Source organism: Girardinichthys multiradiatus, chromosome 7 (genome assembly GCF_021462225.1).
Source record: "Girardinichthys multiradiatus isolate DD_20200921_A chromosome 7, DD_fGirMul_XY1, whole genome shotgun sequence".
Lineage (NCBI taxonomy): Eukaryota > Metazoa > Chordata > Actinopteri > Cyprinodontiformes > Goodeidae > Girardinichthys > Girardinichthys multiradiatus.
Window position 1 is genome coordinate 30,595,485 of NC_061800.1, and position 13,274 is coordinate 30,608,758.

Sequence of the window (13,274 nt, forward strand, 5' to 3'; positions counted from 1 at the left end):
GTTTCCATGGCAACGACTGAACAATAACAAGACACGTGGCAGCGATCAATTATACGACAGAAATTTCATTTAATTATTATTTATTCTGAGTTACAAATCCCTCGGCTGTGCCCTTATTTAAGACATGAGAGTGATGTAAGAGTTTTACATTATTTTCCAAAGAAATAATATAAAACTAAAATATGCATTTTGTTTTTGACATACAAACATAGGATTTTACAAGCTGCACGTATTTCTGAGTGTTTTAATAGAAAATTAACTAGTTTTGGTTAAATCTCACTGTTAGTGCTATAAGTTTTTTTATTTTTTTATTTATCATTATACGCAAAGAGAAAGCAAAGGAGTTTCAGGGTTTCCGTTGGTGTAATCAACCTCAATCAGTCAAGCAATAATCCTGCTTTCAAAAGGTACAATAACGCCCACACCTCTGAGATGTGTCAACAAAGCGACACCACTCTGCCTCGCCTGGGTGCCACACCTGCAGGAATTAAACCGGTCGCCCCTGCCACCCTCCGCCTTGTGAGTTCACTCAACCTGAACTCACTGAAACTCAAACCACAAAACCAACACATCTGCCATACCCTCTCACTTCACCCCTAATTTCTCCCTGCAGCATTGATCTGGATTTACACCCCCAGCTCTAAAGACAGACGAAGAAACCTCCAGCATCTGGCCAGCCTCCACCACACCCCTTCACAACCCCGATTCACATTCACACCCTGTCATTGACACACAAAGCAGAAATGCAGATAATGCAGACGTTGCACTCCACCTCTTCCAGGAAACGATCATACATACCATATGCTAACATCAGACATTACAGGTTTTAATAGTACTTCGTCATTGGCAGAGTGAAGGAAGCTTTTATTATATAATTACAGAAATATTCCCTGCAGATATGTAGAAGGAAATATTTAAACGTAGATTTGTACTAAAGCAAACTTGTACATTTCAAAGTCCTAATTATCTGTATTAAACACAACCTTCCATTGCTTTTAAATTACACGACACACAAAATTTGTTTTGCTCCTAAATATTTTTTTTGTAAACTCACCAGCCTCAGAAAGCTTCTGGACAAACATGAATGATCTGAGTCAGGGTATTATTTTTTTATTCTAACGTTGTTTATTCTAGTCTTCAATTTGGCTCAGAAGTAGTCTTTTTTTTGCCCCAAATTACCCACAATTTGGGTTTTGTTTCTCTGGGCTCTCAGAAAGCTGTTATGAAGCAGTACATAAACTAACTAAGTTCTTCTTTTATGATAAAAAGTAAGAAATGTTTGATAGGTAAGGATGCAAAAACTGCAGTTTCTTATATAAAATAAAATTGCTTTGTTGTTTTATCCATTATAAAAAGAAGCATTTCCTTAGCTGCACTACCTACCACAGCATATTGTTTGTTTTTAACTTTTGAGCTCAAAGTAAATCGTATTAGAACCAAATCAAATCATAAACCAACTCTAGAAAAATGACATCCAGCTTCTTCTCCATATCATGTCCAATATGATGTGAGAACGTTTCATGGACTAAAAGTTCTGTGTCCGTTTCTATTCTAAGGTTGGACTCCTCATTTTCTCCCCTTAGCTATACATCAGATAGAAATGATGGTACCTTGGTACAAATTTTGCCTGACAGCACAGCTGTTGGTGCAGATGGATATTTTATTATATTCTTTAGGTTGAGATTTTCACTCATGCACAGTGTTTAAAAAAAGGATGGAAGCAAAGTAATATATTTTTAGAATGGAAAACGTTAGGCACAATACAAAGTATCCATCTTTTATTAAACCCATTTATTGCTTTCATTATAATTTCACAGAATATTGGACCCATTCAGTAAACTTGGTTAAATACAGAAACCATTTCTGATGGGAGATTGAAGCGCCTTCTGATCTTGTAGATGAGAATAGAACAAAGAAATTCTCGGGTAAAGAAAATTGAACACAATGAATCCAAAACATTTTGGAAATTGGCTGCAGGTAGTATGTATGAAAAGGGTCTCACCAACATGCAAGACTTTTTTCAAATCTACAAACAATTACAGATCTGTTTTCTAGAGAAATCTACATGAGTTGCTTATTTCATTAAAATATTGAGCATTTATTTTATTGTTGAGCAGGTAAAAAATGAATATGCATTAATTAAAATAATATTATTTTTTGTGGCCCAAGAGTAAACTGTTAACTTGAGATAATCACTTTAGCATTTCAAAGACTGTATGTTTAAACCAACTGGAAAAATCCCATCTTTATTATTTAGAAAACAGGATGGATGTGTTATTCCATCCTAGCACAAGAATAAAAGATTAATACATTTTAGTACAGGTGGTTGGTTATCTGCAGAAACTCTTGCCTACATCTAAAGCATGCTCGTATAGCCTCAAAAATTGTCATTCAAAAGCAAAGGACGTTGGATGACAGCTCCAAAAGATTTGTAATCAGATTCGACCTTATAACAGGTGTTACTGTTCTGTAAACACTTCACATCAACTAAACCACAAGAATAACAGCTGCAGGAATCTAAAGGGGTTACATCTGATCTGCTTTTCATAAATGTCTCTGGCAACACAAGGACATAAACCATTTAGCTTATGCATCAGAAGAAGTCTTGTACTTAGAGCAACATTTGCTACGACTCAGCTGTCCACATTCCAGCTCATCCCTGTCACTCCACGACATTCCTCACAAAATCGGTGAGCTGAGAGCGACACTCAGTGGAGCCAGTCCTCTATCATCTCATCTAACCTTTCATGTGTTTGTGTATCTGCAGGACGGAGGACATCCCTCTGAAAATCCTTGCCCACAACAGCCTGGTGGGTCGACTGATTGGGAAGGAGGGCCGCAACCTGAAGAAGATTGAGGAGGAGACAGGGACCAAGATAACCATCTCCTCGTAAGTCAGCCGTCACAGGCTCAGTTATTTACACGTGGTTAAAGGCTCATAAATAATTTATTTACATAGTTTAGGACTCAAAAAAATCTCAACAGGGTTCAGACATTTTTCACATGAAAGTGATACACTTTTGGATGGATGGATGGATGCGATACATTCAATGCTGTGGTATTCAATAAAGGAATACATCCTAGAATATATTTTTCCATACTTAACCAGACCTTGAAAATACTTCCAAACTACTCCAGGCTTTTCCAGGCTGCATGGTGACACTGTGATCAGTCCCTTTGATCAGACAAACCTACTCGTTATTCCCTCTCATTTCCTTTTACCCACAATTAAATAAATGATAGCCTAAGTTCACTTCGATCCGGTTCTGTCCGCCTCAGCCTGTGTGCCACAATCTGCTGGGGTGAGACTTTTTATACGCACAGGAACTGAGGCTAAATGAACCATTTTAAAGTCTTATATCACTGTGGCATCTGCAAACACATTTAAAACACTTTGCATGATATGAGGCCATTCAAGTGGAAAGTGCCGAATCATTTTTGGATTCATATAGCAGGATCTTCAGACTTGAGCAATCTGCAGGTACATTTCTGCTCCTGGGGACATGCAAACACATCCAGGTGTGTGAAGCTGTAAAAAAATCTGTCTGTCTGTTGATTTGAAGCTTACTCGCTATTAGAGCAACATCACAGTGAATATTTTCTTCACTAAACCTGGTTGTGAACTCCAGAGAATTGTCAGCCTCCAACCAAAATTAATAAGAATTTAAAGAAAAAAAAGTAAGCTGTGATCGAGCTTCCAAGCTCCCTCTTTAGGAAGCGGGACTCATCCTACTGAGCTCAACCACAACCACATTGTGGAATGGTGAAAGATATGCTTCTGGTGCTTAGATATTCAGCCATTCATACTATGACTGCAGAGAAAAAGTATTTTCTGTTTAATGCAGCCACACCCTCCTTCCTGCATGTTCTTCTCTTCATCTCTTACTGTGTAGTTTCACTCAACTGAGTTGTTAAAAGTGAAAATGAGTAGATCTGATAACGGCTCTTTTTCTCCAGGACGTTATCAGTGAGGTGGTGATTGCACTCCATTCGATTCGTTTGTTCGTTCTGAGCTCCACTCTGAGAAACAGATGGAAATCATTTTGGACAAACTGGTGATTCTGTGAAATATTCTGTTTTTCTAAAGGAAAATTTACTGAAAAGTGTAAACTGCTGTTTAATATTCAGGGAAATTTTTTTTTATAGAGCAATAACTTCGGGTATTGCTTTGATTTTGTAACAATCTGTGTAAAAAGTGCCATTTTATTAACAGTGTACTGGTCTGCACTCGCTTTAAAGGCAAGAGTGAATTGAGCATTGATTTTATTAAATGTGTGAACATTTTCTTCTCTGAAAGCTTTTTTTATGAGCATTTTGTCTTCATAGGCTATAAAAAGCAGACACAGGATACCTCTTTCTAAATGCTGCAGTTGCTCGGCGGATGGACGAATCCTTATCTTCTTTTTTCTGCGCATCATCGTGTTGTCGTTCCCAGACCGACCTTGCCTCATTCGTTGTTTTAAGACTCATTTCACAATATGTTGCACAGAAAGGTTGTTATACTCATCCTGCAAAGTCCTCGGCCTGAGAAGGGAGCTGGAAAATGTCTTCACAACTTGTCTCCAGAGAGGCTTTGAAAACAAACGTTAAAAAAAAAACCCTCGTTGTGTCAGCGGGGTTATCTTAGTTATGGCTAGTGGACTGCAGATGGTGTATGTGTGATCCTAAACTTGTAAACAGCATTGGTGCCGGCATCCAGATCCAAACAGGTCTGAGAGGAGTCCTTGCAAAAGTATTGCACTTTTTCATGTTTTATCAGGATGCAACTATGAACTTCAGTGCATTTTTTTATGTCATCTATCAACAGAAAGCAGTGACTAATTATGAAGTGGAGGGAAATTGAAACCTGATTTTCAAAACTTTGAAAACTGTGGCACTGATAGGTAATCAGAATGACATTTTTAATCCATTTAGCTTTGCAAAAAATCTTGAGTTCAGTCAAATTGGATGGACAGTGCCTGTGGATGTCAGATTTGCAGTCTTGACGCATCCCTGAAGCATGATGCCGACACCACTGCATTTCAGTGAGGGGAAGGGATGTTCAGGGTCATAGGTGTCAGACAGAATTTATCATGAAAGCCAAAAAGTTTAATTTTCAGCTCATCTGACCAGAACATCATCTTCCCACGTTTGCTGAGTCCCCCACATATTGCCTACTGCGAATAGGAGCTCTTCTGGCTTTCTTCTTGCCTCTTTTCCATATTTGTGGATTGGCTAACAGTTGTCCTGTTGATAAAAAATTCCCACTTGAGCTGCGAGTCCCTGCAGCTCCTCCATTGACTGTAGTATTAAACGGTCCTCTGTGAGATTTCCAAAACGTAGGACACTGATAAGCTAACCCTGCTTTACACTTCTGCTGTGTTACATGGTCTCCATCAAACTGTTTGTTCTCTAATGTTCTCTAACAAACATCTAAAGCCTTTACAGAACAGCTACTGGTCCTTCTCAAAATATTAGCATATTGTGATAAAGTTAATTATTTTCCATAATGTCATGATGAAAATTTTACATTCATATATTTTAGATTCATTGCACACTAACTGAAATATTTCAAGTCTTTTATAGTCTTAATACGGATGATTGTGGCACACAGCTCATGAAAACCCAAAATTCCTATCTCACAAAATTAGCATATTTCATCCGACCAATAAAAGAAAAGTGTTTTTAATACAAAAAACGTCAACCTTCAAATAATCATGTACAGTTATGCACTCAATACTTGGTCGGAATCCTTTTGCAGAAATGACTGCTTCAATGTGGCGTGGCATGGAGGCAATCAGCCTGTGGCACTGCTGAGGTCTTATGGAGGCCCAGGATGCTTCGATAGCGGCCTTTAGCTCATCCAGAGTGTTGGGTCTTGAGTCTCTCAACGTTCTCTTCACAATATCCCACAGATTCTCTATGGGGTTCAGGTCAGGAGAGTTGGCAGGCCAATTGAGCACAGTGATACCATGGTCAGTAAACCATTTACCAGTGGTTTTGGCACTGTGAGCAGGTGCAAGGTTGTGCTGAAAAATGAAATCTTCATCTCCATAAAGCTTTTCAGCAGATGGAAGCATGAAGTGCTCCAAATCTCCTGATAGCTAGCTGCATTGACCCTGCCCTTGATAAAACACAGTGGACCAACACCAGCAGCTGACACGGCACCCCAGACCATCGCTAACTGTGGGTACTTGACACTGGACTTCTGGCATTTTGGCATTTCCTTCTCCCCAGTCTTCCTCCAGACTCTGGCACCTTGATTTCCGAATGACATGCAGAATTTGCTTCATCCGAAAAAAGTACTTTGGACCACTGAGCAACAGTCCAGTGCTGCTTCTCTGTAGCCCAGGTCAGGCGCTTCTGCCGCTGTTTCTGGTTCAAAAGTGGCTTGACCTGGGGAATGCGGCACCTGTAGCCCATTTCCTGCACACGCCTGTGCATGGTGGCTCTGGATGTTTCTACTCCAGACTCAGTCCACTGCTTCCGCAGGTCCCCCAAGGTCTGGAATCGGCCCTTCTCCACAATCTTCCTCAGGGTCCGGTCACCTCTTATCGTTGTGCAGCGTTTTCTGTCACACTTTTTCCTTCCCACAGACTTCCCACTGAGGTGCCTTGATACAGCACTCTGGGAACAGCCTATTTGTTCAGAAATTTCTTTCTGTGTCTTACCCTCTTGCTTGAGGGTGTCAATAGTGGCCTTCTGGACAGCAGTCAGGTCGGCAGTCTTACCCATGATTGGGGTTTTGAGTGATGAACCAGGCTGGGAGTTTTAAATGCCTCAGGAATCTTTTGCAGGTGTTTAGAGTTAACTCGTTGATTCAGATGATTAGGTTCATAGCTCGTTTAGAGACCCTTTTAATGATATGCTAATTTTGTGAGATAGGAATTTTGGGTTTTCATGAGCTGTATGCCAAAATCATCCGTATTAAGACAATAAAAGACCTGAAATATTTCAGTTAGTGTGCAATGAATCTAAATATATGAATGTTAAATTTTCATCATGACATTATGGAAAATAATGAACTTTATCACAATATGCTAATTTTTTGAGAAGGACCTGTACATTCATACTGAGGCAAAATTACACACAGGTGGACTCTACTTACACATTCTGTGACGTCTGCAGGCAATTAGGTGCACTGGATTTTATTTAGGGGTATCAGAGTAAAGGGGTCTGAATACAAATGCATGCCACACTTTTCAGATTTGTATTTGTAAAAAAAATGTTTAAAGCCAAGTATCCTTTTTATTTCATTCCACAATCATGCACTACTTTGTGTTTCGTCTGTCACATAAAATCCCAATAATCCCACAGATTCTTTTGCAAGTCACTGTTTTTCTGACTAGGTGCTAATATGGTGTAGCCACCTACAAAAACACCCCACACCTTAACATGTACCACAACTAATGTCTTGATTTGATGGATTCAAATCCAGTTTTAAAAAGAAACCTGTTTAAATATCCGAGTTTTAGAGAGAGACACTGATACTCTGAAACAGTTCTGAGTATTTCTACATTCTTCTTTGATTGTGTGTGCGTCTCTGTTTCAGGTTACAAGACTTAACCATTTACAACCCTGAGAGGACCATCACAGTGAAGGGAAACTTGGAGGCTTGTTGTAAAGCCGAGGTGGAGATCACGAAGAAGCTGAGGGAAGCCTACGAGAACGATATTGCTGCTATAAATGTAAGTCCAACAGTTCCCATCTGCAGCCCTCTGTGTTGTTTCTGTGCTTTTCGTGTGGTGATTATGACCATCAGATGACTCACACAGACTGACAGGTGAGCGGTGGAGGGGAGTGGGGGGTTTGACCACAGGACGATATTAGCTTCCCCTGTAGTGTGTTGCCGCCAGCATTAGTAAGGCCTGCTCTGTAAACAGATAACAGTAAACGATCGCCGAAAAGCTCATTAAGTAAGTTGAGTGTTTGAACGCAGCTTGTCTCCGTGCCTCTGACTCACACTCCCTTCCCTGCTGTGTGTGTCTGTGTTCCTGTTGTAACACACCGCGTTTCCCAGCATCCATCCATCTGATATCTGCAGGCGGCTCTTTCACCCGTCTCCTCTTTCACACCAGCCTATAACCTCAGGAGCCGGTGAGGTCAAGCCTCAGATGAAGAGGAGCAGCAGGAACGTCACACATTGCGTGCTCTCTGTTGCACCGCTGATGAGCATGAAGGGAGTGGATGAATATAGATGATGCTCATCAAGGTCAACAGCTGGAACCCATAGAGATGCACATAAAAACCTGGTTTTTCAGGCTAATTTTATTCAGTGTGTTAGTGCAGCTGGTTTTCTATTGCTGTTATTGCTTTACTATTAAATTATTATCAGGACGTGTCCCTCAGCATGCGGCTATATCGTTGTGGCTTGCTTTTGTTTCTGTGGCTCTTGTCGGGTTGAGCTGTGAGCGAAGAGGGCCATCTAGCGGTAATCTTTAGACAGTACAAAGAACATTTAGAGGAACCTTCAGAAATAAAGGAAGACAAAGGAAACTGGAGGTTTCGTCATGACCCCAGAAACATGAACCGCAGACTTGGCTTTGAGGGCAAATTCATTTTCAAAGCCATGACCTTATCCTCTAGGTTTTCCCAAATTGTTTAAAGGCATAGTAATGTTAGTGTGTGTCAACATTTGAATTTGAAGGAAGTAATATAAAATTCTCTCTCATGTTTTTTGGGTATTTAGCAAATATAAATTATTTTGGTAAGCCTAACTGACCCAAAACAGAAAAGGTTTAGTTTGATTTAATGTATGAAAGAAATAAATGTTATAAATGTGGTGTCAACTCTCTGACATGCTTTTCTGCACCAACTTTAAAAACAACAGCAACTGTTCATGAATGAGAAGTTTGGCAGCTGGCTGCAGTGTTGTTAGCCTTGTTGCCTTGCAGCTACTGCACAAGGTCCTGGATTTAAATCCCAGCTGAGGCCATATGTGGATTTTGCATATTCTCCCTGTGTATGTCAGTTGGCCTAGGGGTGAGAGTGTGCATCTATGGTTGTCTCTCTCTGTGATGAACCGGCAGGGTGTACCCTGTCCCTTCTGCATTGACTGCTGGAGGTAGGCACCAGCCAACTTAGATTAGTTAGATAAAGTTGTATTTCTAAGGGTTGCTGCAAATGTTTTGGGACTTAGACATTTTTCCATTATGGTCTTTTTATTTCCTGCATCATTAAAAGCTTTGTCTCACTCTGCAGTGGTATAAAATAAACAAAATAAGAAATTTTGTTTCTCTAGTTATATTTATTATCACCTAAGATTTCTTACAAATAAAAATTATAATTTTTTTTTTTCCATTGTATTAAAAAATCTGACTTTCACCCCACAGTGGTAGACAAACAGACAGTGCTTAGATTGGCTATATACAGGGACATTTCTGAAGCTGGTAATTATGTTGATGGTGTCCACTCAATGCAAGATGATGTGAAGTCCTTGTTAACAGCTAAGACCTTCTCTAAGCTTTGTCTTAAAAAAGGAAAAAAAAAAGAGTTCAATTAAATTAAATCCTAATCAATCTTGGTTTACAGCAACAATCCAACTTGATCCCAGGTTTAAACCTGAACGCTCTGGGCATCTTCTCCTCTGGCCTGCCGGTGCTGCCCCCTGCTGCTACTGCTGGACCACGTGGTGCAGTGTCCCCTGTAGCACCAGCAGGATACAACCCCTTCTTAGTAAGTCCTCTCTTCTCTTCTCTTAAACTGCCATGAATGCATAGCGAGGGGAAAAAAAACCTTAATTGTCCTTTTGGATTAGTTCTGTCTGTGCTTGAAGGATATGGTAAATCATGTTCCCCTTTAAGTGCTTTTAGAGACAGCAGTACAGGGTTGACTCAGGTCTTCCTGCGTGACATAGTTTGAAACGAGCAGAATTCCCCCATCTTATTTGGAGATGAGTCAGTTTGTCTGTGAAACAAAGTCTCCACTCATTTCCCAGTGTAAGTGGTGTGAGACAGTGTGTGAGAATGCATGAGTGTGCTTCATGGTCGAAACGATCAGTGTGTGATTCACTGTGAGTGTGCGCCCTGAAATCCCCCCAATAATTAGCCCAGTTTGTGTTTGCGTGGGTGTTAACATCCCATCTGATTGGCCTGTTTGTCACTTTCAGAGTCACTCTTCACATCTCAGTGGCCTCTATGGGGTTCCTCCAGCAAGTGCCATGCCCCACCAGCACTCAGTAAGTTCCCTGGCCTCTGCACGGCAGTCAAGTTTACTCACTATTATGGGTCATATTACAAAACATATGTGACAGAAATACAGTAGATGGTAAAAGAGTTTCGGCTCTTGAACTTCCTATCATCAGTTTGTGACATTAAGCTCAAGCGCATTTTTGGGAAAGTCCACCACATAAAAAGGTCAGAAAATAAATAAAAAATGTAGGTTTTAAAGTGGAATAGTCCAGACTTAAATATGATCGAGGTGACGTTAAACAGGCCATTAATTGTAAAAAACAAAAACCTCCAGTGTGGCTAAGTAGAGTGGGCCAAAAATCATCCGCAGGGGGCAATTACTTTTCCCTTGCCTGTCTCATGTTTGGTACCAGGGCTTTGTCTAAAGATACAACTTCCACATACTGTTATGCTTCTCCAGCAGTTACAAACGTCTTATTCTGTTCTCCACTTTTCTCATTTTTTATGCTCTGGTACAAAGACAGGACAGAAAAAGAGTGAAAAGGCAGCTGAAAAAAAACTTCTGAAAACTTAAAGGAACTGGTAGTCAAGATCACTTAAAAAGATTAAGACAGCCTGCTTCCTTTGAAAGAAGTTCTGTATATGTAAGTGATGTAAACAATAGGCGACTACAGCTTCGTAGAGAGCGTCTTATGTATGGGAGAGACGGTGGCTCTGCTGTTTCTCATCGCCTAGTCACCAGAACACGACAAATTATTCTTGGTGGGGGACTTTTCAGCCCAGTTATACGGTGCTGTCTTAAAATTCACTTTAAAAACCTCAATACTTGAGTTGTTACCATGCTAGGAAAAGATAAACACAAGTTAATCACAGTTAATAGGAAATAATCATTTTAGACATTTCCCCATTTTAACTCAATTATCAGATGAGTTACATAAAATGTTTCTGTGCTTTTTTGAGTAATATTTATAGTCATATATAATATCTTTTTTCTGTGGTTCAGCAACAAGCTGCAGAACAGGAGGTCGTCTACCTCTTTATTCCCACTCAGGCAGTTGGGGCCTTGATAGGCAAGAAGGGCCAACACATCAAACAACTTGCCCACTTTGCAGGAGCTTCAATCAAGGTGGGTCTGTTCTCACCACTCGTTCTTTGACCCTTAATGAAAAAGAAGACAAAAACATTCAGAGTGGCTTTAATCATCGAGCACGGTGGAGTCTGTGCTTTTTAAAAAAGCTGCTGGCCAATCATTAAGTGGATGTTGCACAGTATTTTTGTTTTCCTATGCTGTAAATTTGCCCTTCCTGTACAAGTCTCTTATTCTTACGTTCAGTTTTTATATTTTTACCTTTGTGTAAATGTGCATGCTTTGGATTGCCTGACAATTTGCTGCTGGTACACCTGCTTCCCACTGAGGGGCAATAAAGGCTATTCTATTCTATTCTATTCAAGTTGAATCATTTAATAATTGCTGTCTGAGTTAGCAGCACGTTGCTAACTGCTGCCCGGCCAGCTATTGTGATTAAACAGCAGATGACTCAAGAGTTTGGCACTTCAGATAATATAACCAGGGGCAATTCATTTATTTGACGTTTTATATTGCTTTTGGTGCATTTATGTGTAATGCATTTTTTAAATATTTGTCAGATGATTGGGTACTTAGGCACTTCCAGTGATGTTGGACCAAAGGAATTCAGACATTTGAATATTTCTCACTCATTTGTTTGTGTCCTGGTCAGATCGCCCCAGCTGAGAGCCCAGATGTTGCTGAGAGGATGGTTATTATTACTGGAACTCCAGAGGCTCAATTCAAGGTAAAAAAAAAATAAAACAAATCTCAATGTAATTAAATCAAAAAGGAAATTTGGATCTTTTTTGCAAGAATGACATTTGTGGTCTGTGTTATAGTAAACCGCAGTGGAGCGTTCTGTGTCCCCGTCCTTCCCAGTCTCTCCTTGCCTCACACCCTCCTTTGTATTCCAGGCCCAAGGTCGGATATTTGGGAAGCTGAAAGAAGAGAACTTCTTCTCAGGAAAGGAGGAGGTCAAACTGGAGACGCACATCAAGGTTCCCTCAAGCGCAGCCGGCAGAGTCATTGGCAAAGGTGGCAAGACGGTGAGCAAACTCTTAGTTATGCAGAAAAAGTTATAACTGCATATTTAAAACTTAAATTTTAAACTTTAAATGACACTTTTTTATGTTTTTCAGTCAGAAGTTTACATTCCGTCATCATGGGCAGGAATCTCATTAATTTTGGGTTATTAAAGATGTATTAGAACAAAAACAAGAAATGTGTGCAGAAGTTAGACTTTATTGTCTCTAACCTACACAGGATCAGCATTCAGTTAAATGTCCCCTAGCTAATTGCATCTCGATCTCACTGCTACTTATCTGGCTTTTAAGCATAGTAAACATTTAGCAGGAAGGTCAAATGTCTTCTGCACAAAGGTTTTATAGCCAGACGAAACTAAAGGTTGAGCTGCTTGACCACACCGACGAGAAACATCTTTGGAGGAATGAAGGCGAGGCTTTCAAATCTGGCAACACTATATCAGTTGTCCTGTATGGTGGTGGCAGCATCATGCTCGTTGGTCAAGAAACTAAAACTAGTTTGCAGTCAGAGCTTAAATACTTTGCTCTCTGCCAGGCTTTAACTCTCCATTTCCTTTACTGCAGCAGGTGGTGCCTCAGGCCGATAAATAAATGATAAAAATAAATAATAAAAAGATATAAAACCTAAGAAATAAAACAATACTAAATTATTATTTGAAATGTAATAATTATAAACTTGGGTCTGCTGGTAATGTTTTCTGTTCCAGCCTTTATAACAGGTCCCCGACCTTAACCCTATTTAATATTTATAAACTATGCATAAAAGCCAGATTTATGCCATATTAAATATATAATTTCTCCAAGCCTAAAGCCTAAAACTAACATGAGTGTATGTCGACTCCTGACTAGTGCTCAAACAATTAATTGGAGTAATTGTGATTAATTGATTATTGAAATAATCAACTAATTTAGTAATCGAATAATCATTAACTAGAGCATACAGACTCTAAATCATGCCATTTGCTGAAAGAACAACCCACTCAGAGCAGTAATAAGGCCAAAATTGAACAAAAAATATATACATTTCACATTTAAGATGAAAAACCTTATTTG

General features: G+C 39.7%; 1 protein-coding gene across 1 annotated transcript in view; it reads left to right on the forward strand.

The window, feature by feature from the left end:
• The window catches only part of igf2bp2a (insulin-like growth factor 2 mRNA binding protein 2a), a 76,808-nt gene that overhangs the window by 54,514 nt on the left and 9,020 nt on the right, over nt 1-13,274 (forward strand). Inside the window, exons 8-14 of the mRNA XM_047370184.1 lie at nt 2,768-2,890; nt 7,532-7,667; nt 9,511-9,654; nt 10,088-10,156; nt 11,113-11,235; nt 11,849-11,923; nt 12,093-12,224. Of these exons, the coding sequence (XP_047226140.1) occupies nt 2,768-2,890; nt 7,532-7,667; nt 9,511-9,654; nt 10,088-10,156; nt 11,113-11,235; nt 11,849-11,923; nt 12,093-12,224 (802 nt within the window). The remainder of the gene's footprint in view (nt 1-2,767; nt 2,891-7,531; nt 7,668-9,510; nt 9,655-10,087; nt 10,157-11,112; nt 11,236-11,848; nt 11,924-12,092; nt 12,225-13,274) is intronic.